Source organism: Bufo gargarizans, unplaced genomic scaffold, assembly GCF_014858855.1.
Source record: "Bufo gargarizans isolate SCDJY-AF-19 unplaced genomic scaffold, ASM1485885v1 original_scaffold_2037_pilon, whole genome shotgun sequence".
Taxonomy (NCBI): Eukaryota; Metazoa; Chordata; class Amphibia; order Anura; family Bufonidae; genus Bufo; species Bufo gargarizans.
In genome coordinates this window covers 149,044-175,237 of record NW_025334615.1, presented here as the reverse complement: position 1 = coordinate 175,237, position 26,194 = coordinate 149,044, and the positions used below count along the sequence as shown (strand labels likewise).

Below are 26,194 nucleotides of genomic sequence, written 5' to 3'. Positions count from 1 at the left end.
TCAATTGAGGCATGCCCTTGAGGTCACGCTGCGGAAAGGGTGTGTGATAGCACAAATGGAGACGGTTCATAAGCTTGTTCTCTCGACAGGAGGGGGGAAAAGAGGGCTGATATCACAAGTGTACGCTCTTTTACTGGATAAGTTCTTAGAGGAGTTCCCGCTCTTAAGAATAAAGAAATGGGAGGCTGACTTGGGAGGTATGTCTAAGGATAAATGGGAGGATATACTGGAAGGAGTCCCCAGGGTGTCCTTGAGTGAACAGGGCAAGTTGTCCCAACTATTTATCATACATAGAGTATACAAAACACCGGTGTTCCTAAAAAAGGTTGGAGTAAGAAGTGATGATAAGTGTCCTAAGTGTATGGAAGATGGGGCGGATTTGTTGCATATGCTGTGGTCTTGCCCAGTTATTGGTGCTTATTGGGATGCTGTCAGGAATATGATTAACAGTAAAATGTCTTTGCAAATTCAAAAGGACCCTAAGGTGTGTGTGTTGGGGTATGTGTCTGAGATTGGAGGGACTGAATCGGTTAAGGTGGCTGTGGGGAGGTTGTTGTATGTGGCTAGGAAGTTGGATGAGGTGGATCCAGGGAAGTCCGCCCACATTAGAAGAGTTTGAACGGAAGGTGCATGACATGTTGATATTGGAAAAAGGGGTGTATGTGAAGAGAGGGTGTTCTCAGAAATTTGATAAATTGTGGAGTGAATGGTTATCTCATACTCATGTGGTTATATAGACATTGGATGGCTCATGACCAGTTAGTAGGGTGGGGAGGGGTTAGGGAAGGGGTGGGGGGGGGGGGGGGGGTTGGGTATTTGGGAGGGGTCTTGGGGCTAGTTAGGACAGGTACAAATTTTTGTCTCATTACCTGAGTCTACGAGTATACATGCTATATACTGATACCTGGTATAATCATATGTTGGTATTTATATGGATACTGTTGTATATGGATTCCACGTGGTGGATATGATGCGGAAAGGCTGTATTGTTTTTATGATGTCCTACGGCTATTGTTTCAATAAAAACGATTTGATTCAAAAAAAACAACGGACATCTCAGTAGAACCCGAAGGAACGCATTGTAAGTCATTGGTTCTGTCATGTGACAGATCTGGTTATGGAAACCACAATATGTGAACAGAGCCTAACCCTTACAGACGCGTGACTTACATAAAAAGGCACAGTCTATTCATTTGTAACTTTTAGCTGATGACAGGGTCATCTATAGACACATGCCATTGGTACCTGTGGGTAAAACTGATCATGTATAGTTCACAAAAAATGTCTCCCTTGTTCTTTTGTTTCTTAAATGTATTTGTTTACCCCTCTCTCAGATTACAACAGGTCAGAATCTTCCAAGGTGAATTTTCCTCATAGTGTTTTCCACAAGACTGCCACCTTCTTCCTGACCGACCCTCTAACTATGGAGAGCTACAAGATGATGACCGAAGGGGTACTAAACCTTTTCCTGGACATTTTCTGTCTGCTTACCAGAGAGGTGAGGGATTCTGAGAATGATCACATTACCTAACTTCAATCTGTTTGCTGTTCCATAACAAGTGCAATTTTGCCAAACCCAAAAGTGGTTTTTAAATGGAGAAAAAAATGTATAGGCCCAGCACCATCAGGGTTAATATCCAGTATCTTTATTTCAGATGTGTAAAATCTTTTTTAGCTACCATGTACTGTCAAGTTTTTAAACATTTAAAACAACAATATTGGATTTTAAAAGTGATGGTACAGGTCATATGAAAATTTTCCTTTACTGTACATGTTGCCATTTGTAGTCGCTATAACCTGGACTGCCGACAACCTGGAGAAGCATATCCACAGTGGGTTAGCTGTTCCAATTTTTGTATACATTTGGTTGATCTTAATGGGGTTTTCTAGGAATTGTTCCCTAACTTGCAGGTCCTCACATTTGCCTGCTCCCAGCTGCCCTGGTCTTGCAGTCTGGCTTCTGTTCGATCATCTTCTGGGTCTTGGCTTGTTTACTTCTGGCTGAGGTGCGGATGTGCTCACTTGCGCCACTGCAGCCAATAACTGCTTTCAGTGGTATACAAAAAGAATAAACAAATGGGTTGAAAGCCGTGGGTTCTGGAGGTTAACCCACCGGGTAAAACCTGTTCTATAACCCACCCAAGAGCGCCAATTTTCTAGCTATTACTAGAATACAGCTATAAGGCCAGCACTGTATTGATATATTGTAAATAGTGTTCCATGATGGCTATTTAGCCATCACAGAACACAATAGGCCAGTGGTGGCGAACCTATGGCACAGTTGCCAGAGGTGGCACTCAGAGCCCTCTCTGTGGGCACCCGCACCCTGTATGCCAATATGCCTTAGACTTTTCCTGCTATTCATTAGCACAAGGCACACTATGAAGGCTACAAGCAGAGCATTAAATATAGGCAGGCTATTATAGCTAGATGATAAAGTACATGGAAGATTTATTGTATTGGACTGTATGTAGTATTTAGGTTAAATTGACGTTTGGCACTTTGTGATAAATAAGTGGGCTTTGGGTTGCAGTTTGAGCACTTGGTCTCTAAAAGGTTTGCCATCACTGCAATAAGCCATTTATTGATTGCCAGTTAAAGTCACCCAGGGCGACTTAAAAAAAAAAAAGATGAAAGTTAAAATCACCTGTTTCCCCAAAATAAAAAAATACACATTGTGGGTATTGCCACATGTGAAAATGCCTGTACTATTAAAATATGACAATATTTATCCCATATGGCGTAATGGAAAAAAATAAAACATTTTTGTCCCTTCAACTCCCCCCAAAAATGTAATAACAAGTGATCAAAAAGTGGCACACACTTCATAGTATCACTGAAAAGTACACCAAAAATTAGCCCTTACTCTGCTCCGTACACAAAACTACAAAAAATTTATAAGGGTCAGAATATGGCGATGAAAAGAAAAAAATAATTATATTTCAGGTTGTTTTTTCAGTATTAAAACACAAGAAAAACTATACAAGTGTGGTATTTGTAATCGTACGACCTCGAGAATGAAGGTAACAGGTCAATTTTAAAGCGTAGGGAATGCAGTAAACCCCCCCCCCCCCCCCATAAAACAGTGGTACAGTTGCTTTTTTTCCAGCTCACCACTACATCATATGCAATATTAAATAGTGCCATTAGAAAGTACAGCTTGTCCCGCAAAAAATAAGCCCTTTTATACGGCTACGTAAACAGAAAAATAAAAAAGTTATGGCTCTGGGAAGGCGGGGAGTAAAAAATGGATATGCAAAAAAACAGAAAATCCTGAGGTCCTCTAAAGGTTAAGGAGAGGTTTAATCTAAAGAAAGGAGTAACAAGTAGTCGGTCTGCTGCTGCATTGTTAGTTATTCCATATGGGTCTGTATATTGTTAGGCATTTTTGGATACTTATTGTCTGAGTTCTTATGTTCACTTTTGCCCTTTTTTGGGTGAGTTTGTGGAAGCACTGATGCACTTTAACTGTCTGTTTGCATATTGATTTTCTTATGCATTTGGGGATTTTTTTTCCCTTAATGCCTTATTCACACGTCAGTGTTTGGTCAGTGATTTCCATCACTGATTTTGAGCCAAAACCAGGTGCGGCTCTAAACACAGAACAGGAGCAGATCTTTCCCTTATGTCTGTGGAGGCTCCAATCCTGGTTTCGGCTCACAGTCAGGGCTCATTCAGACAGCCATAGTGTTTTGTGGCTCGCAAATTGTGGATCCACAAAACACAGATACCAGCCGTTTGCGTTCCACATTTTGTGGACTGCACATGGCCGGCCCTATAAAAGGAATGACTATTCTTGTCCGCACGAAGAATAGGACATGCGCTATCTTTTTTGCGGGACTGTGGAATGGAACTACGAATGCAGACAGCACACGGTGTGCTGTCCTCATCTTTTGCGTCCCCATTGAAATGTCTGAATGAGCCCTCATTGAGGAAAATCACTGACCAAAACACTGACGTGTGAATGAGGCTTAATACTGGCTCCTTCTCATATATACCATTATATGTATGTGGACTTTTTAATTACATTCCCAGGGATTCTTGGATTTGATCTGAACCTGATGCACTTGTATAATGGTTCTTTGATAACAATAATATGCAGTATAATGATTGGTTTTAATCAGTTTTTATATGGATGTTGTATATTATTTATTATATGTTCTAATAAAATTTTTGTGGTGTATATATTAGGCTACTTTCAAACTTATGTTTGGTGCGGATCCGCTATGGATCTGCACAGACGGATCCGTTCAGATAATACAACCGTCTGCATCCGTTCAGAACGGATCCGTTTGTATTATCTTTAACATAGCCAAGATGGATCAGTCTTGAACACCATTGAAAGTCAATGGAGGACGGATCAGTTTTCTATTGTGCCAGATTGTGTCATAGAAAATGGATCCGTCCCCATTGACTTACATTGTGTGTCAGAACGGATCCGTTTGGCTCAGTTTCGTCAGACGGACACCAAAACGCTGCAGGCAGCGTTTCAGTGTCCGCCTCCAGAGCGGAATGGAGACGGAACGGAGGCAAACTGATGCATTCTGAGCGGATCCTTTTCTATTCAGAATGCATTAGGGCAAAACTGATCAATTTTGGACCACTTGTTAGAGCCCTGAACGGATCTCACAAACGGAAAGCCAAAACGCGAGTGTGAAAGTAGCCTTACTATTTGTTATTCATTCTGATATTATGTAGAAACAACATGTCATTTGTAGGTTTAATTAATATAAAGAAAGGACCAATACGTTTTTCTTTCTTATCCGTTCCTGTGTTTGGTAAAAAAAACACTGCAGTGAAAAATGGAATTTCCACCTAAAATACACGGATTAGTAGGACAAAAATTAAAATTGATATCTTTTTAAGTAAACGAGAAATAATGAACATTGACAATAGGTCTGACATCTGATACACTAGTATAGGGATACTTCTAGGTTCTAGGTGACATAACCTTTAACACAGGGGTATAAGTGAAGTGATGCCAGGTTCTGGCAATGTGCATCATGATGTTAATCACTATTTCTCCATACACAGGATTTCAAAGTGGTGAAGAAGACATCTCTTGAGGGTTTGAGCCCCAGCGGCCATCCCCATGTGTCAGCAGAACTGAGCAGGTATCAGAGCCCAATCACAGAACCTGCATCTCGCTCACCACTACATGAGACAAACTGTAAGCAGAAGATCCTAGAACTGACCTACAAGATCATTGAGCTCCTGACCGGAGAGGTGAGCGCTGCTGGGAATGCTGGGACATCATGTAGTAATACAAGGGATAACTGGATGATGTCTGTATCATTCTGTGACAGGTTCCTATAAGGTGTGAAGATGTTATAATCTATTTCTCCATAGAGGAGTGGGAGTATTTGGCAGGACACAGTGATCTGTATAAGGATGTTATTTTGAGCCACTACCTGTCTACATCACCGGGTAAGAGAAGACTTTCACTCAGTAAAGAAGCAGATTTAAGGGTAATACAGATACCTCCATCATCTGATCATTAATATAAAGGATTTGTTCAGACACTGTGTGTATCCTACAGATGGATCCAGTGAAATAAATCCACCAGAGATCTGTCCCAATCGGCTATATTCACAGAACTGTCCAGAGGAAAATCATTGTGTCTCAAAGGTAGATGGAGCTGAGTCATCCTAAACTTTATATGATCTGTAGAGCAGCTGTTTCAAGCTGAGTTTCAGCTTCTACTTCTGCCTTTTGATTCTGTTTTGGGTGTTTTTGTATTGCTAATGTTTACCCAGACCTTAGTCTATCACACATGTAGTTTTTGATCCTGTTTTATAATGAAAGGACTGCAAAATTAACTTCAGACTTTTGCTCATAAAACTACAACAAAAACAGCAGCAAAAACTGCGTGTGTAATTCCAGCGTCAAACTTTTGTGTCTAAATATATATATTTTTTTCCACATCTTGGATTAGGGTGAAGATATTATTGATCTTAAAGTTGAAATTATAGAAGAAGAAGAAGAAATGTTTGTCAATTGTGATGAGCAGTCAGTGGAGGAGAAAATTCCTACAGATATTAGCGCTGGTGAGTAATAACCTAAATACTGAATGACAACATGAGGCTTAAAAGAAAGCTGAGAGGTCTTAAAAATCCTTTTGTTTTTGGGTCAAGCTTTACAAAGAGTGTGTTATCCATGAAGCTGTATAATAGAGAGATTTCTTAGGCCTGGTTCACACGTCATTGTTTGATCAGTGAAGCCTACACAGAGATAAGGTATAAGAAAAAGATCTGCACCTGCTCTGTGGTTTTGACCCAAACCTGGTTTTGGCTCACAAATCACTGATGAAAATCACTGACCAAACACTGAAGTGTGAACAATGCCATAGTCTCCATATACAGCTGGTCTCCTTAACCCCTTATTGACCAGCCTGTTGTAGGCCTTAGTGACCAAGTGGATTATTTTTTTGGTCATTATCACATTCGCATAGCTATAACTCTTTTATTTTTCCATTAATATAGCTGACAAGTAGTTATAATGTAGCTTTTAATGGCACCATTTTTTGCTGCACATATCTTACTGATTAACTTTTATTAACCCTTTCTGGGGGGATGAGAAAAAAGGCAATACCACCATTGAGTTTTTATGTTATAACTTTTGCAGCGTTCATTTTCAGCATAAATAACAATTTTATTCTCTGGGTCAGTATGATTACAGTGATGCCAAATACATTAAAGGGGTTGTCCGAGTTATGAAAAAAAAATAATATAGCACTGAAAATCTGATATATAACTGAGCTAAGCAAGTTTTATGCAAAAAAAAAAATATATATATATATTTCCTAATTTTCCTGGTTCTTTTCTGGCCCTTTGTTTACATGCAATAAAAACAATCTCTGCCCCTCCCCCTGCACTGCTAAGGGAGTGGATACAAGAGCTGCCCTGAGTTACATGTCTACCTGCTGGGAGACTCTGCAGCATGTTGTATGTGTAGGACTACAAGTCCAAGCTGTATAATGACACTGCTAAAGGAGTGGATACAAGAGCTGCCCTGAGTGCTGGGAGAAACAGCAACTTGTAAGTGTAGAACTACAAGTCCCACTTGTATAATGACACAGGATCTTCCCCCTACCTTCTTGTGCAATACTCTCTCTAGTATGTCAGCTCCAGTGCCCAGCATTGTTTCCTCACTGCCTACAGAGCTAGCCAGTGTGTGCAGCTGAAGGGGTTAAGAATCCTAGCAGAGAGTAGACGGCAGTGAAGGGGGGGCGTGGCCAGCACAGTGAAGTCTTGTTTACAGGCTTGTAAACGACCTTTATCAGAGCAGGGAGAGAAGCTGACCTCACAGGTCATGTGACCCTCAGTGAAATCCGAGGAACCAGGCATTGCAGATAATTTTAAAGTGAGTTAATTGGAAAGCTGTTACATTTGCTTAGTTAGGAACATAGAAAGAACAAAAAAATAACTCGGAAAACCCCTTTAAGTGTTTTATTTTTTTTTTTATTTTTTTTTTTACGTTTTACTACATTTGCACAATTAACCACCTTTTCTCGCCCATTTTCCTTGGGGGACACAGACCTTGGGTATAGCTCAGCTCCCTAGGAGGCGTGACACTAAGTAAAACTGTTAAGCCCCTCCTCCATCAGCTATACCCTCAGCCTGGAGATAGAGGCTACCAGTTTTAGCTTAGTGTCCAAGGAGGCAAGACACCCCCTGCTACTGCAGGGCTGTTTTCTCCTTGTTTTAATTTTTTCTCTAATTTTGTTATCCCGATCTTACGCTTAAAAGATAGCCCCTGCTTCTTACTACCTCCCCGCCGCCGCCCGCTCCGTACCGTGATCGAGGGGGCGGGGCTTAGGCCCGGCATCGGCGGTTCGGTTCGGCGGGACGGGGGTCAGGTGACCACCTTACCTTCCGACGTCCGGTTATACCGCCGCGCTTTTGGGGCCTGCGGGCCCTTCTTTGACAACATATGCCTGGGAATCTCGGGCAGCACGGGGTGCGGGTGTTTTTTCGCGCGCGCGCGCGTCATGGGGGCGGAGTTTCGTTATGAAACATTCAAGCGTGGAGGGGGCGGAGCTTGTTCCCGCGTCTCTGCTCAAGCTTGCCGCGCTTCCTCACTCCGGACTGAAGTGGAGACACGTGGGAGACACCGGTGCATCGCTGGGGACGCACGCTGGTTTTCTGGCTGCCTCGCGGCTGCTGATCTGGACCTTCGCTCCTAGGGATCTGACCTGACGTTCTTCTGAGGCACTGGTAGGGCTGTTAACCCTCTCCTAACCCCACTGGTCATAGCCGCTGCAATCCCTTGTCCCTGTATCAAGGTACGACCACTTGTCAGCATGTCTGATCCCACGGGTGCCCCCAAACCCTGGTACCACGCCTGTACCGCCTGCAAGGCACTTTTTCCAAGTGGGCAATCTGAGCAGCATTGCCTTGCATGTCAGGCCCCGGTGCAGGGCCCGCTTTCTGCTGTGCCCCCTGTTGTTTCTGAACCCCCTGACTGGGCTAGGTCTCTGTCTCTGGCGGTGGAGAGCCTTACACACGTGGTGGGCCGTCTCGTGGATAGACCGCCTCTCCCGCAGACTGCCGAAATCCCTGTCGCACCTGCTGGGAATGCCGTTTCTGCCGCCCCCACTGATTCCCTGCCTCCCAGTGAATCTTCCAGGGCCCGGCGTACTCAGAAACGTTCAAGGGTTGAGCGCACATCTTCTCCTGATGTTTCGCTCTCTCCGCCATGCGTGCGAGCTCAGTCAAGCCTATCCTCTCAAAGGGATACGCCTTCTGAGGGAGAACTGGCGGATTCGGATGTGGACATGGACTCAGAGCTTCCGTCAAAATTGTCATCCGCGGTGGGGCATCTTATCACTAGTATCCGCGATACCTTTCAGATACACGATGACCCCCCCAGCTCTGAACAGGCCGGCGTGTCCTTTCTCCGACCCAGACAGGCCTCCAAGGTCTTTCCCATACATGCAGATTTTTCTTCTGTGGTATCCAAGGCTTGGACTCGGCCAAACGTCCGCTTTGTTACACCAAAAAAGCTGGACATTTGTTATCCCTTTCCGGCGGAGTCTGTGACCACCTGGACATCTCCGCCCAAGGTGGATCCTCCTGTGGCTCGCCTGTCCAAAAGCACTGCTATTCCTGTACAGGACGGATCTTCCCTCCAGTCCGCTGAGGACCGTCGGACGGAATCCCTTTCCAAGGCAATATTTTCTGCCTCTGGTTCAGCCCTTAGACCGGTTTTTGCCTCCGCCTGGGTTGGCAAAGCGGTCTCTGAATGGGGTTTGCAGCTGGAGCAGGAGTTGGGGTCGGACGTTCCTGTTCAGGACCTCCGTTCCTTAGCCCAGCTAATTATCCAGGCTGGAAAATTTATTTGTGAGGCCTCCCTGGATGCGGGGGCCCTCATTGCCCGTTCCTCTGCCCTGGCGGTTTCTGTCAGGAGGGAACTCTGGCTGAAGGTTTGGGCGGCGGACGCCGCTTCCAAACGCTCCTTGGCCGGTCTACCGTTCACGGGTTCCCGCTTGTTCGGGACCCGCCTGGACGAGCTTATATCAGAGGCCACGGGTGGGAAAAGTACTCTCCTTCCCCAGTCCAGGCCAAAGGGCGCCCCACGGGGTCGCGCGGGTTCGTCCCGTTTTCGGTCCTTTCGTAAGCCCTCCGGATCTAGACCCGGGGCCGGTTCTTCTTCCTCTGGCCCAACCCAGGATAGACGCAAGAAGCCGTTTTTTCGGGCGCAACCTACCTGGCGCAAGACCCAGCCTGCACGGGCTACCACAGGCCAGCAGCCCTCTGCCTGAAGGTGCGCCCCCACCCACCCGGGTGGGGGGCCGCCTTCTCCTTTTCAGGAACGTTTGGCGGAACCACATCTCAGATGCATGGGCGCTCGAGATTGTATCTTGCGGGTACAAGATCGAATTTGCGGCCATTCCGCCAGACCGTTTCTTCCGGTCCCGTCCTCCGCGGGACCCCGTACGAGCGGCCTCTTTCTTCGCGGCCGTTCGCTCACTCATGGACAAGGGTGTCATCGCCCCGGTGCCTCCGACGGAAAGGTTCAGGGGGTTCTACTCGAACCTCTTCGTGATCCCCAAAAAGGAAGGCTCGGTGCGACCGATCTTGGACCTGAAGCGCCTGAACCGCTTCCTCCGCCTGCAGAGATTCCGGATGGAGTCTCTCCGGTCCGCAGTGGCCTCCCTGGAAAAGGGGGATTTCATGGCCTCCATCGACGTTCAGGATGCATACCTCCACGTTCCGGTTGCTCCATGTCATCACCGCTTCCTACGCTTCGCGGTGGGGGACGATCACTTCCAGTTCGTTGCCCTTCCCTTTGGTCTAGCAACGGCTCCTCGGGTGTTCACCAAGGTCCTGGCCCCTGTCTTGGCCCTTCTACGTTCAAGAAGTGTTTTTCTTCTTCCGTACTTGGACGACATCTTGGTCAAGGCACCCTCCCTTTCACAGGCATCCGGCAGTGTGGATCTCACTCTGGAGACCCTGACGCGGTTTGGTTGGATTATCAACCACCCCAAGTCTTCCCTTACCCCCTCCAGACGGCTGATCTTCCTGGGGATGCTCCTGGATACGGAACTGGCAGAGGTCCGTCTTCCGTCGGACAAGCGTCTGGCCCTTCGCGGGTCGGTTCGCAGCCTTCTCCGTCATCACCGGCCTTCCCTCAGATCCGGCATGCGGTTGCTGGGGAAGATGGTTGCCTGTTTCGAGGCAGTGCCGTTCGCACAATTCCATTCCCGCACCTTTCAGAGGGCGATTCTGTCGGCCTGGGACAAATCACCGAGGAGTCTGGACAGGACCTTCCTTCTGCCTCCCCTGGCTCGGGCTTCCCTCAACTGGTGGTTGCATCTCCCTCTGAGGGGGAGGTCCTTCCTTCCACTGAACTGGCTGGTGATTACCACCGACGCCAGCTTACGGGGGTGGGGGGGGGTTTTCCCTCCCCGATCCGTCCAGGGCGGTTGGTCTCTATCGGAGTCCAGACTTCCGATCAACATTCTGGAGCTGAGGGCAGTTCTTTTGTCCCTCAGACACTGGACCCATCTACTGAGGGGCCGCCCTGTTCGGATCCAATCGGACAATGCCACGGCGGTGGCGTACATAAACCATCAGGGAGGCACCCGCAGCGCTGCGGCGATGCAAGAGGTGTCCCTCATTCTCCTCTGGGCGGAGACGCACGTGCCAGCCTTGTCTGCGATTTACATCCCGGGGGTAGACAACTGGGCGGCAGATTTCCTCAGCCGGTCCACCATCGATCCGGGAGAATGGTCCCTGCACCCAGAGGTGTTCGAGGCCCTTTGTCTTCGCTGGGGTCGCCCCGACGTGGACCTCATGGCCTCCAAATTCAACCGCAAGGTTCCCCTATACGTATCCAGGGCACGGGACCCGGAGGCTTACGGCGCCGACGCGCTTGTCCTTCCGTGGTGCCAATTCTCTCTTCTGTACATCTTTCCTCCTCTTCCCCTCCTGCCACGGGTTCTTCGGAGGATCGCGGCAGAGGGCGTTCCCGCGATTCTGATCGCCCCGGATTGGCCCCGTCGGTCCTGGTACGCCGACCTAATGTTGCTGTTGGCAGACGTTCCGTGGCCACTGCCCTCCAGGGAGGACCTTCTCTCTCAAGGTCCGATCTTCCACGAGCATTTAGGCTCGCTACGTTTGACGGCGTGGCTGTTGAGACCGCCGTCTTAACGCGACGGGGTTTCTCCGCGGACGTTGTCCGCACCATGATCCGTGCTCGTAAACCCGTATCTTCGAGGATCTACTATCGGGTTTGGAGGTCCTATCTGGGGTTCTGTGAGTCCCGGAGCGTCCCACCTCTCCGGTTTTCTCTTCCCACGATCCTGTCCTTCCTCCAGTCAGGCCTGGACCTGGGGCTGGGCCTCAGTTCTCTGAAGGGACAGATTTCGGCGCTGTCTATTCTTCTCCAGCGTCCCCTGGCCCCTCTGGGGCCGATTAAGACCTTTTTGCAAGGGGTGGCTCACTCTGTTCCACCGTATCGCCCTCCGGTTCCTTCCTGGGACCTGAATGTGGTGCTCTCGGCGCTTCAATCTGCCCCCTTCGAGCCCTTGCGGGAGGTCTCCCTTCGCCTTCTGTCCTGCAAGGTCATCTTTCTTGTGGCCATCACGTCTCTCCGGCGGGTGTCTGAGTTGGCGGCTCTTTCTTGTTCCGAACCTTTCCTGATCTTCCACCAGGATAAGGTTGTGCTCCGACCAGTCCCGGCTTTCCTGCCAAAGGTGGTCTCCGCCTTTCACATCAATGAGGACATCGTCCTTCCGTCGCTCTGTCCCTCTCCTTCCCACTCCAGAGAACGGGAACTGCACCGTCTGGATGTGGTCAGGGCATTGAGGATTTACTTGGAGGTCACCGGATCCTTCCGGCGCACGGATTCCCTGTTTGTGGTCCCGGAGGGTTCGCGCAAGGGTTTGGCGGTCTCCAAGGTGGCCATTGCCCGGTTCATTAAACTGGCGGTGTCTGAGGCTTATCGAGCCAAGGGTAGGGCTCCGCCTTTCGGCGTCACTGCTCATTCCACCAGAGCAGTCGGGGCTTCCTGGGCGCAGAGGCATCGAGCCTCGGCTGAGCAGTTGTGCAAAGCGGCCACTTGGTCCTCTTTGCACACTTTCACCAGGTTCTATAGGGTGCATACGCACGCGTCGGCGGATGCTGCTTTGGGCCGCCTGGTCTTGCAGGCTGCGGTTTCCTGATGCTCCGGTGGTCCGCCTTGGGTTATGGTCCCTCCCTTCTTGGACTGCTCTTGAACGTCCCAAGGTCTGTGTCCCCCAAGGAAAATGGGCGAGAAAAGGAGATTTTTGTATAACTTACCAGTTAAATCTCTTTCTCGCTCTTCCTTGGGGGACACAGCACCCACCCTTCTGTGTTTGGTTCTAGGGTTTTGGCTGGCGCCCCGTTGGGTTGTTGGCTGTTGTTTGCATTGTTGGTTGTTTCCTTTCACTACTTGGACACGCAACTGGTAGCCTCTATCTCCAGGCTGAGGGTATAGCTGATGGAGGAGGGGCTTAACAGTTTTACTTAGTGTCACGCCTCCTAGGGAGCTGAGCTATACCCAAGGTCTGTGTCCCCCAAGGAAGAGCGAGAAAGAGATTTAACTGGTAAGTTATACAAAAATCTCCTTTTTTCTATCATATCTTTAGTTGCTTATGCAGTGTATTAGTCTGTCAGTTCTATATAACATCCACCACAGGATTGGCTGGGGCCTTTATTAGGTTCCAGCCTGCCGTACAGAGACATCAGTACCCCACAATCTCTTTCCCATATGCAGCATCTAAGAAGTTAAACGACCCAGATCTGCGCTTCTGCTGCGCGGTTACAGTGAGAGCCGAGCCCCCACACTCTGCTGCACGGTAGACCTGTGCAGCGTTTACACTAGACCACGATAAAAGGGCCCAGCCTAAGGCCCTTTACTGATCGCCATAAAAATGAATAATAGTGGGATTAAAGGGGTTGTCCAGTATTTTTATATTGATAGCCTATACTCAGGATAGGCCATCAATGTGTGATCGGTGGGAGTTTGACACCCAGCAACCCCTGCCGATCAGCTGTTCTGGAATAGCTCTGGTGCCAAAACTACACAGCTCTGTTCATTGTGTACTGGACAGAATTTATTAGTGCACCTCTGCTCCCATTGAAGTAGATTGAATCAGAACAGTGCTGCAGTAATTGGCTTTATCCGCTACACAGTGGATGGATCTGTGTAGTTTTAGTGACAGCTGGCTGTGGGGTGTTGGACCCCTGCCAATCAGATATTGATGACCTATCCTGAGGATAGGCCAACAATATAAAAATACTGGACAACCCTTTTAAGATGAGTCATTACCTCCCCTAAGCTGCATCTAATGCATCACACTCAGCTAGTCAGAATCCTTTTCTTAACCACTTCAGCCCCGCTAGGTGAAACCCCCTTCATGACCAGAGCACTTTTTACACTTCGGCACTACACTACTTTCACCGTTTATCGCTCGGTCATGCAACTTACCATACAAATGAATTTTACCTCCTTTTCTTCTCACTAATAGAGCTTTCATTTGGTGGTATTTCATTGCTGCTGGCATTTTTACTTTTTTTGTTATTAATCAAAATGTAACGATTTTTTTGCAAAAAAATGACATTTTTCACTTTCAGCTGTAAAATTTTGCAAAAAAAACGACATCCATATATAAATTTTTCGCCAAATTTATTGTTCTACATGTCTTTGATAAAAAAAAAATGTTTGGGAAAAAAAAAAAAATGGTTTGGGTAAAAGTTATAGCATTTACAAACTATGGTACAAAAATGTGAATTTCCGCTTTTTGAAACAGCTCTGACTTTCTGAGCACCTGTCATGATTCCTGAGGTTCTACAATGCCCAAACAGTAGAAAACCCCCACAAATGACCCCATTTCGGAAAGTAGACACCCTAAGGTATTCGCTGATGGGCATAGTGAGTTCATAGAACTTTTTATTTTTTGTCACAAGTTAGCGGAAAATGATGATGATTTTATTTTTTTTATTTTTTCTTACAAAGTCTCATATTCCACTAACTTGCGACAAAAAATAAAAAATTCTAGGAACTCGCCATGCCCCTCACGGAATACCTTGGGGTGTCTTCTTTCCAAAATGGGGTCACTTGTGGGGTAGTTATACTGCCCTGGCAATTTAGGGGCCCAAATGTGTGAGAAGAACTTTGCAATCAAAATGTGTAAAAAATGACCGGTGAAATCCAAAAGGTGCACTTTGGAATATGTGCCCCTTTGCCCACCTTGGCAGCAAAAAAGTGTCACACATCTGGTATCGCCATACTCAGGAGAAGTTGGGGAATGTGTTTTGGGGTGTCATTTTACATATACCCATGCTGGGTGAGAAAAATATCTTGGTCAAATGCCAACTTTGTATAAAAAAATGGGAAAAGTTGTCTTTTGCCAAGATATTTCTCTCATCCAGCATGGGTATATGTAAAATAACACCCCAAAACACATTCCCCAACTTCTCCTGAGTACGGCGATACCAGATGTGTCACACTTTTTTGCTGCCAAGGTGGGCAAAGGGGCACATATTCCAAAGAGCACCTTTCGGATTTCGCAGGCCATTTTTTACACATTTTGATTGCAAGGTACTTCTCACACATTTGGGCCCCTAAATTGCCAGGGCAGTATAACTACGCCACAAGTGACCCCATTTTGGAAAGAAGACACCCCAAGGTATTCCATGAGGGGCATGGCGAGTTCCTAGAATTTTTTATTTTTTGTCACAAGTTAGCGGAAAATGATGATTCTTTTTTTTTCTCTTTTTTCCTTACAAAGTCTCATATTCCACTAACTTGCGACAAAAAATAAAAAATTCTAGGAACTCGCCATGCCCCTCACGGAATACCTTGGGGTGTCTTCTTTCCAAAATGGGGTCACTTGTGGCGTAGATTATACTGCCCTGGCAATTTAGGGGCCCATATGTGTGAGAAGTACTTTGCAATCAAAATCTGTAAAAAATGACCGGTGAAATCCGAAAGGTGCACTTTGGAATATGTGCCCCTTTGCCCACCTTGGCAGCAAAAAAGTGTGACACATCTGGTATCGCCGTACTCAGGAGAAGTTGGGGAATGTGTTTTGGGGTGTCATTTTACATATACCCATGCTGGGTGAGAAAAATATCTTGGTCAAATGCCAACTTTGTATAAAAAAAATGGGAAAAGTTGTCTTTTGCCAAGATATTTCTCTCATCCAGCATGGGTATATGTAAAATGACACCCCAAAACACATTCCCCAACTTCTCCTGAGTACGGCGATACCAGATGTGTCGCACTTTTTTGCTGCCAAGGTGGGCAAAGGGGCACATATTCCAAAGTGCACCTTTCAGATTTTGCAGGCCATTTTTTACACATTTTGATTGCAAGGTACTTCTCACACATTTGGGCCCCTAAATTGCCAGGGCAGTATAACTACGCCACAAGTGACCCCATTTTGGAAAGAAGACACCCCAAGGTATTCCGTGAGGGGCACTGCGAGTTCCTAGAATTTTTTATTTTTTGTCACAAGTTAGCGGAATATGATGATTTTTTTTTTTTCTCTTTTTTCCTTACAAAGTCTCATATTCCACTAACTTGCGACAAAAAATAAAAAATTCTAGGAACTCGCCATGCCCCTCACGGAATACCTTGGGGTGTCTTCTTTCCAAAATGGGGTCACTTGTGGCGTAGTTATACTGCCCTGGCAATTTAGGGGCCCATATGTGTGAGAAGTACTTTGCAATCAAAATCTGTAAAAAATGACCGGTGAAATCCGAAAGGTGCACTTTGGAATATGTGCCCCTTTGCCCACCTTGGCATCAAAAAAGTGTCACACATCTGGTATCGCCGTACTCAGGAGAAGTTGGGGAATGTGTTTTGGGGTGTCATTTTACATATACCCATGCTGGGTGAGAGAAATATCTTGGCAAAAGACAACTTTTCCCATTTTTTTTATACAAAGTTGGCATTTGACCAAGATATTTTTCTCACCCAGCATGGGTATATGTAAAATGACACCCCGAAACACATTCCCCAACTTCTCCTGAGTACGGCGATACCAGATGTGTGACACTTTTTTGCAGCCTAGATGCGCAAAGGGGCCCAAATTCCTTTTAGGAGGGCATTTTTAGACATTTGGATCCCAGACTTCTTCTCACGCTTTAGGGCCCCTAAAAAGCCAGGGCAGTATAAATACCCCACATGTGACCCCACTTTGGAAAGAAGACACCCCAAGGTATCCAATGAGGGGCCTGGCAAGTTCATAGAATTTTTTTTTTTTTTGCATAAGTTAGCGGAAATTGATTATTTATTTTTTTCTCACAAAGTCTCACTTTCCGCTAACTTAGGACAAAAATTTAAATCTTTCATGGACTCAATATGCCCCTCAGCAAATACCTTGGGGTGTCTTCTTTCCAAAATGGGGTCAGTTGTGGGGTGTTTGTACTGCCCTGGCATTTGAGGGTCTCCGCAATCATTACATGTATGGCCAGCATTAGGAGTTTCTGCTATTCTCCTTATATTGAGCATACAGGTAATGAGATTTTTTTTTCCGTTCAGCCTCTGGGCTGAAAGAAAAAAATGAACGGCACAGATTTCTTCATTCGCATCGATCAATGTGGATGAAAAAATCTCTGCCAAAAAAAAAAAATGGAGGGGAAAGGCGTCTGCCAGGACATAGGAGCTCCGCCCTACATCCATACCCACTTAGCTCGTATGCCCTGGCAAACCAGATTTCTCCATTCACATCAATCGATGTGGATGAATAAATCATTGCCGGGATTTTTTATTTATATATATATATATATATATATATATATATATATATATACAAAGTGCTTGCCAAAGCATAGGAACGCCGCCTCCTCCTCAGCTCGTATGCCTCGGCAAACGTATCTGTCACTGCAGAGGAGAAAATCCCGTCTTGCAGCGCCGCATACACCGACTTGCGTGTAATCTGACAGCAGCGCAATGCTTCTGTCAGAATGCACATCGGTGCTGCAGCTGGTCGATCGGTTGGTCCACCTGGAAGGTAAAAAAAGAAAAAAAAAAAAGAAAAAACCAGGCCACAACGCAATAATTTTATTAACTTTGGAACAGAACATGTAACTTTAACTTTTGGAACTAAACATTAACCTGTTTGCTTACCTGTTTTTTTTTTTTTTGTTTTTTTTTTGTTTTTTTACCTTTATAGAACAAACCTCTCCTTCCCCATGGGACAATGTGCAAAGCGCAAATCGCCCAAAGATGTGGCGAAGTGCGTTATGCACTTTGTCCCATGTGAAAGGAGACGTTTGCAGCAGCAGTGAGTGAATGGGCCCTAATAGCCCTGTGTGCCTATCCTGGTGAGATGATCCCTATGCTAATAGTGTACCTGTGAGCGGTACTTCCGGAAACACTCTCCAAAGCATAGGGCAGGGTGGTCCGGACAGTCAGGACAGAAATAGCGGGTGTCACGCCTTATTCCACTCCTGCTACAGACACGACATCTTTTTCGGGGTGACGGTTGGGTTGAGGTACCAGGAACGACATTGGGGAAATGTCGCTCGTGTAGACGGCTAACTACACTGGTGGTTGGGGCCACGGAACCTCCTGGATACAGGAGGTTCTCGATGATCTCTTCCTGAAATTTGAGGAAGGATCCAGTTCTCCCAGCCTTACTGTAGAGAACAAAACTATTGTACAGAGCCAATTGAATTAAATATACAGACACCTTCTTATACCAGCGTCTGGTGCGTCGGGAAACTAAATACGGAGACAACATCTGGTCATTGAAGTCGACCCCTCCCATGTGGAGGTTATAGTCGTGGACTGAGAGGGGCTTTTCAATGACACGGGTTGCTCGCTCAATTTGTATTGTCGTGTCTGCGTGAATGGAGGAGAGCATGTAAACGTCACGCTTGTCTCTCCATTTCACCGCGAGCAGTTCTTCGTTACACAGTGCGGCCCTATGCCCCCTTGCAAGACGGGTGGTAACGAGCCAGTTCGCGCGGTACCACAGGCGCCAATCCGTTCTAGAAACAAATGCCTAAAGAGGGCCACACTTGTAAAAAAATTGTCCACATAAAGATGGTACCCCTTGCCGAATAAGGGTGACACCAAGTCCCAAACTGTCTTCCCACTGCTCCCCAGGTAGTCAGGGCAACCGACCGGCTCCAGGGTCTGATCTTTTCCCTCATAGACCCGAAATTTGTGGGTATAGCCTGTGGCCCTTTCACAGAGCTTATACAATTTGACCCCATACCGGGCGCGCTTGCTTGGGATGTATTGTTTGAAGCCAAGGCGCCCGGTAAAATGTATCAGGGACTCGTCTATGCAGATGTTTTGCTCTGGGGTATAAATATCTGCAAATTTCTGGTTGAAATGGTCTATGAGGGGCCGAATTTTGTGGAGCCGGTCAAAAGCAGGGTGGCCCCTGGGACGGGAGGCGGTGTTGTCACTAAAGTGCAGGAACCGCAGGATGGCCTCAAAACGTGCCCTGGACATGGCAGCAGAGAACATGGGCATGTGATGAATCGGGTTCGTGGACCAATATGACCGCAATTCATGCTTTTTTGTCAGGCCCATGTTGAGGAGGAGGCCCAGAAAAGTTTTAAAGGGGTTGTCCGGGTTCAGAGCTGAACCCGGACATACCCTTATTTTCACCCCGGCAGCCCTCCTGAGCCTGGCATCGGAGCATCTCATGCTCCGATGCGCTCCCGTGCCCTGCGCTACATCGCGCAGGGCACAGGCTCTTGTGTTTACAATAACACACTGCCGGGCGGTAACTTCCGCCCAGCAGTGTGTTCGGTGACGTCACCGGCTCTGAGGGGCGGGCTTTAGCTCTGCCCTAGCCGTTTTACTGGCTAGGGCAGAGCCAAATCCCGCCCATCAGTGCCGGTGACGTCACCGGGGTTCCTGTCAGCCCCATAGAGAGCCCCGGTACGTCACCGGAACTCAGAAAAATGCCTTTGCCCTGCGCAATTTAGCGCAGGGCAAAGGAGAGCATCGGAGCATGAACTGCTCCGATGCTCATGTCAGGGGGGCTGCCGGGGTGAAAATGGAGGGATGTCCAGGTTCATCTCTGAACCTGGACAACCCCTTTAAGTTCGGAAACTTGGACTGGTTTGCACCGGAAAGGCTGGGCATAAAAGCTTCCCGGGTTAGCGGTGATAAATTGTGTGGCATACCTGTTTGTTTCGGCCACAACTATGTCTAAAAGCTCCGCAGTCAAGAACAGCTCAAAAAATCCCAGGGCCGAACCGATCTGAGCCGTCTCAACCCGAACTCCAGACTGGGCAGTGAAAGGGAAAACTACAGGTGCGGCTGAAGTTGGGGACTGCCAATCAGGGTTTGCCAGCACCTCTGGGATTCTAGGGGCTCTACGGGCACGTCTTTGCGGTGGCTGCGACGGGGTCACTACTGCACGTGCCACCGTACCAGCTTCAACTGCCCTTCTGGTGCTCGCTACTTCACCAGGTTGTACGGCAGTGCTGGTACTAGGTCCAGGGAGGGCTGGGCTGCTGGTGTATGCCTCACCACGTAATCCGACAGCACCAGCCCCACTCTGCTGCTCTTGAAGCGGATCCTGCGCAACCTGCGGTCTAGCGACACGGGGCCGGGTACGCCTGGTGGTATCAGGGACCTCAGCCTCCTCGTCCGAACTTTGGGTCAGAGAGCCACTGCTTTCTACAGGTTCGTATTCTGACCCGCTGGATTCATCAGATGAGGGTTCCCACTCCTCATCCGACTGGGTCAGAAGCCTGTAGGCCTCTTCAGAGGAATACCCCCTGTTAGACATGTGGGCAACTAAATTTAGGGGTATTCCCTGAGACTACCCAAGAAAAAAAAAGCAAGCCTGTCTTACAAAGGGGAGGCTAGCGAAGTACCGGAGGCCGCTGCGGTTGATAAAAAATATCAAAACTGATTTTTTTATCGCCGCAGTGCGTGTAAAGTGAATGTGCAGTGATCAAAAAAAAATTTTTTTTTTGTCACTGCGGTGGGGCGGGTGTGGGCGAACGCACGTGTGGGCGACCGATCAGGCCTGATCGGGCAAACACTGCGTTTTGGGTGGAGGGCGAACTAAAGTGACACTAATACAATTATAGATCTGACCGTGATCAGTTTTGATCACTTCCAGATACTATAAAAGTACAAATGCTGATTAGCGATACGCTAATCAGCGAATAACGGACTGCGGTGCGGTGGGCTGGGCGCTAACTGATCGCTAACTACCTAACCAAGGGACCTAAACTATACCTAAAACCTAACGGTCAATGACAGTGAAAAAAAAAAGTAACAGTTTGCACTGATCACTTTTTTCTTTTCACTTGTGATTGACAGGGGGTGATCAAAGAGGTGATCAAAGGGTTAATTGGGGTTCAGGGGGGTGATCAGGGGCTATAGTGTAGTGTTTGGTGTACTCACTGTGAAGCCTGCTCCTCTGCTGGATCCAACCGACGAAAAGAACCAGCAGAGGAGCAGGCAGCCATATAACAGATCATATTTACAAATATGATCTGCTATATGGCTCTGTGATTGGCTTTTTTAAAAATCAGCAACCTGCCAGCCACGATCATTGGCTGGCAGGTTGCTGACGAAATGGTCCTGAACGAAATGCCGGCGCGAACTGCGCACGCGCGGGCGCATACTCGCGTCATCTCGCGTCTCGCGAGATGACGCGTATATGCGTGACTGTGCGCAGCGCTGCCACCTCCGGAACGCACATGTGCGTTAGGCGGTCCGGAGGTGGTTAAAGGGGTTGTGTCACTTCAGCAAGTGGCATTTATTATGTAGAGAAAGTTTATACAAGGCACTTACTAATGTATTGTTAGTATACATATTGCCTCCTTTGATGGCTGGATTCATTTTTCCATTACATTATACTCTGCTCGTTTCCATAGTTACGACTATGTACACCTTCTGGGACAATTTTATTATAGATTTAAATTTTACTCATTTAAATCTAAAAATAATTTTTTCTATTGGTCTATATTTAAAATATTGAGCTGTTCTGTTACAAAGGGTTAACTTTTTCTAACTGTGTAAATGGTACTGTTTACTTTCACTTTGTGCCGGTCATCTAATAAACCTTATCTCTAAATTGCTGGTCATATTGCTTAGGCTGGTTTCTCATCTGTGCTGTGAACTCTGACAGCCTGTTCCGGCAGAGGAACAGACTACTGAGTTCACCGCATCTGGCAGAGCCAGATACCACAGTGCACCGCTGGATCCCCATTCACTGCAATGGGATCCGGCAATAATCTGACCGCTTTCTGGCATATATGCTCTTTAGCCGGACAATTTTTTTTAGCATGTAGCATTGTTTTGTCAGAGATAAGGAGGGGAACAGAGTAAAAATTCAGATCCTTCTACTAGATAAATTCAAGGCTGCACAAAGATAGTGGTTCAATATTTTTAATAAAGACAAATTGAAGAAAGGATTTTAGCTCAAAATGAGTACAATGCAATAATAAAAATAAAAAAATTGCCCCCAAAGGTGTACATAGCCTTTAATCCTACAAGAACGTTCAATCTCTTTACCTCAAGATCTTTATTGCTTTCCAGTAGGGCATCAATGGGGTTGTCACATGACAACCAATTTCCCTATCCAAAGGGGATAAATTGTTCTTATGGGACAATGGGTTCTTTAACCACTTCAACCCCGCTAGCTGAAACCCCCTTAATGACCAGGCAACTTTTTACACTTCTGCACTACACTACTTTCACCGTTTATTGCTCGGTCATGCAACTTACCACCCAAATGAATTTTACCTCCTTTTCTTCTCACTAATAGAGCTTTCATTTGGTGGTATTTCATTGCTGCTGACATTTTTACTTTTTTGTTATTAATCGAAATTTAACGATTTCTTTGCAAAAAAATGAAATTTTTCACTTTCAGTTGTAAAATTTTGCAAAAAAAAAAAACGACATCCATATATAAATTTTTCGCTAAATTTATTGTTCTACATGTCTTTGATAAAAAAAAATGTTTGGGTAAAAAAAAAATGGTTTGGGTAAAAGTTATAGCATTTACAAACTATGGTACAAAAATGTGAATTTCCGCTTTTTGAAGCAGCTCTGACTTTCTGAGCACCTGTCATGTTTCCTGAGGTTCTACAATGCCCAGACAGTAGAAACACCCCACAAATAACCCCATTTCGGAAAGTAGACACCCTAAGGTATTCACTGATGGGCATAGTGAGTTCATAGAACTTTTTATTTTTTGTCACAAGTTAGCGGAAAATGCTGATTATTTTTATTTTATTTTTTTCTTACAAAGTCTCATATTCCACTAACTTGTGACAAAAAATAAAAACTTCCATGAACTCACTATGCCCATCACAAAATACCTTGGGGTGTCTTCTTTCCAAAATGGGGTCACTTGTGGGGTAGTTATACTGCCCTGGCATTCTAGGGGCCCAGATGTGTGAGAAGAAGTTTGCAATCAAAATCTGTAAAAAATGACCGGTGAAATCCGAAAGGTGCACTTTGGAATGTGTGCCCCTTTGCCCACCTAGGCTGCAAAAAAGTGTCACACATCTGGTATCGCCAGAAGTTGGGGAATGTGTTTTGGGGTGTCATTTTACATATACCCATGCTGGGTGAGAGAAATATCTTGGCAAAAGACAACTTTTCCCATTTTTTTATACAAAGTTAGCATTTGACCAAGATATTTATCTCACCCAGCATGGGTATATGTAAAATGACACCCCAAAACGCATTCCCCAACTTCTCCTGAGTACGGCGATACCACATGTGTGACACTTTTTTGCAGCCTAGATGCGCAAAGCGGCCCAAATTCCTTTTAGGAGGGCATTTTTAGACATTTGGATCCCAGACTTCTTCTCACGCTTTAGGGCCCCTAAAAAGCCAGGGCAGTATAAATACCCCACATGTGACCCCACTTTGGAAAGAAGACACCCCAAGGTATTCAATGAGGGGCCTGGCGAGTTCATAGAATATTTTTTTTTGGGCATAAGTTAGCGGAAATTGATTATTTTTTTTTTTTTCTCACAAAGTCTCACTTTCCGCTAACTTGGGACAAAAATGTCAATCTTTCATGGACTCAATATGCCCCTCAGCGAATACCTTGGGGTGTCTTCTTTCCAAAATGGGGTCATTTGTGGGGTGTTTGTACTGCCCTGGCATTTGAGGGTCTCCGCAATCATTACATGTATGGCCAGCATTAGGAGTTTCTGCTATTCTCCTTATATTGAGCATACAGGTAATGAGATTTTTTTTTCCGTTCAGCCTCTGGGCTGAAAGAAAAAAAATGAACGGCACAGATTTCTTCATTCGCATCGATCAATGTGGATGAAAAAATCTCTGCCAAAAAAAAAAAAAAAAAGGAGGGGAAAGGCGTCTGCCAGGACATAGGAGCTCCGCCCAACATCCATACCCACTTAGCTCGTATGCCCTGGCAAACCAGATTTCTCCATTCACATCAATCGATGTGGCTGAATAAATCATTGCCGGGATTTTTTTTTTATATACAAAGTGTTTGCCAAAGCATAGGAACACCGCCACCTCCTCAGCTCATATGCCTCGGCAAACGTATCTTTTACTGCAGAGGAGAAATCTCGTCTTGCAGCGCCGCATACACCGACTTGTGTGTAATCTGACAGCAGCGCAATGCTTCTGTCAGAATGCACATCAGTGCTGCAGCTAGTCGATCGGTTGGTCCACCTGGAAGGTAAAAAAAAAAGAAAAAACCAGGCCGCAACTCAACAATTTTATTAACTTTTGAACAGAACATATAAACTTTAACTTTTTGAACTGAACATTAACCTTTTTGCTTACTGGTGATTTTTTATTTTTTTAAGTTTTTTACCTTTATAGGACAAACCTCTCTTTCCCCATGGGACAATGTGCAAAGCGCAAATCGCCCAAAGATGTGGCAAAGTACATTATGCACTTTATCCCAGGTGAAAGGAGAGGTTTGCAGCAGCTCTGTGTGTAAATGGGCCCTAATAGCCCTGTGTGCCTGTCCTGGTGAGATGTGATCCCTATGCTAGTTGTACCTGTGTGTGGTACTTCCGGAAACACTCTCCAAAGCATAGGGCAGGGTGGTCAGGGCAGTCAGGACAGAAATAGCGGGTGTCACGCCTTATTCCACTCCTGCTACAGACACGACATCTTTTTCGGGGGGACAGTTGGGTTGAGGTACCAGTAACGACATTGGGGAAATGTTGCTCGTGTAGACGGCTAACTACACTGGTGGATGGGGTCACGGAACCTCCTGGATACAGGAGGTTCTCGATGATCTCTTCCTGAAATTTGAGGAAGGATCCTGTTCTCCCAGCCTTACTGTAGAGAACAAAACTATTATACAGAGCCAATTGAATCAAATATACAGACACCTTCTTATACCAGCGTCTGGTGCATCGGGAAACTAAATACAGAGACAACATCTGGTCATTGAAGTCCACCCCTCCCATGAGCGCATTATAGTCGTGGACACAGAGGGGCTTTTCATCAATGACACGGGTTGCTCGCTCAATTTGTATTGTCGTGTCTGCGTGAATGGAAGAGAGCATGTAAACGTCACGCTTGTCTCTCCATTTCACCGCGAGCAGTTCTTGGTTACACAAAGCAGCCCTCTCCCCCCTTGCAAGATGGGTGGTAACGAGCCGTTGGGGGAAGCCCGCGCGACTAGTTCGCGCGGTGCCACAGCAGCCAATTTGTTCTAGAAACAAATGCCTGAAGAGGGCCACACTTGTGTAGAAATTGTCCACATAAAGATGGTACCCCTTGCCGAATAAGGGTGACACCAAGTCCCAGACTGTCTTCCCACTGCTCCCCAGGTAGTCAGGGCAACCGACCGGCTCCAGAGTCTGATCTTTTCCCTCATAGACACAAAATTTGTGGGTATAGCCTGTGGCCCTTTCACAGAGCTTATACAATTTGACCCCATACCGGGCGCGCTTGCTTGGGATGTATTGTTTGAAGCCAAAGCGCCCGGTAAAATGTATTAGGGACTCGTCTACGCAGATGTTTTGCTCTGGGGTATACAAATCTGCAAATTTCTGGTTGAAATGGTCTATGAGGGGCCGAATTTTGTGGAGCCGGTCAAAAGCTGGGTGGCCTCTGGGACGGGAGGTGGTGTTGTCGCTAAAGTGCAGGAAACGCAGGATGGCCTCAAAACGTGCCCTGGACATAGCAGCAGAGAACGTGGGCATGTGATGAATTGGGTTCGTGGACCAATATGACCGCAATTCATGCTTTTTAGTTAGACCCATGTTGAGGAGAAGGCCCAGAAAAATTTTAATTTCGGAAACTTGGACTGGTTTCCACCGGAAAGGCTGGGCATAATAGCTTCCCGGGTTGGCGGTTATAAATTGTGTGGCATACCGGTTTGTTTTGGCCACGACTATGTCTTAAGAGCTCCGCAGTCAAGAACAGCTCAAAAAATCCCAGGGCCGAACCGATCTGAGCTGTCTCAACCCGAACACCAGACTGGGCGGTGAAAGGGGGAACTACAGGTGCGGCTGAAGTTGGGGACTGCCATTCAGGGTTTGCCAGCACCCCAGGGATTCTAGGGGGTCTACGGGCCCGTCTTTGCGGTGGCTGCGACGGGGTAACTAATGCACGTACCACCGTACCAGCTTCAACTGCCCTTCTGGTGCTCGCCACTTCACCGGGTTGTACGGCAGTGCTGGTACTAGGTCCAGGGAGGGCTGCGCTGCTGGTGTATGCCTCACCACGTAATCCGACAGAGCCAGCCCCACTCTGCTGCCCTTTAAGCGGATCCTGCGCA

The 26,194-nt window shown here is 46.7% G+C and overlaps 1 protein-coding gene across 1 annotated transcript in view; it reads left to right on the top strand.

Annotated features, from left to right (window-relative positions):
* LOC122923891 (zinc finger protein 432-like) overlaps window positions 1-26,194 on the top strand; it is a 66,917-nt gene that overhangs the window by 6,121 nt on the left and 34,602 nt on the right. The window contains exons 3-7 of the mRNA XM_044274744.1: window positions 1,335-1,498; window positions 5,035-5,226; window positions 5,307-5,427; window positions 5,540-5,628; window positions 5,936-6,047. Coding sequence (XP_044130679.1) covers window positions 1,424-1,498; window positions 5,035-5,226; window positions 5,307-5,427; window positions 5,540-5,628; window positions 5,936-6,047 — 589 coding nt within the window. The 5' untranslated portion in view covers window positions 1,335-1,423. The remainder of the gene's footprint in view (window positions 1-1,334; window positions 1,499-5,034; window positions 5,227-5,306; window positions 5,428-5,539; window positions 5,629-5,935; window positions 6,048-26,194) is intronic.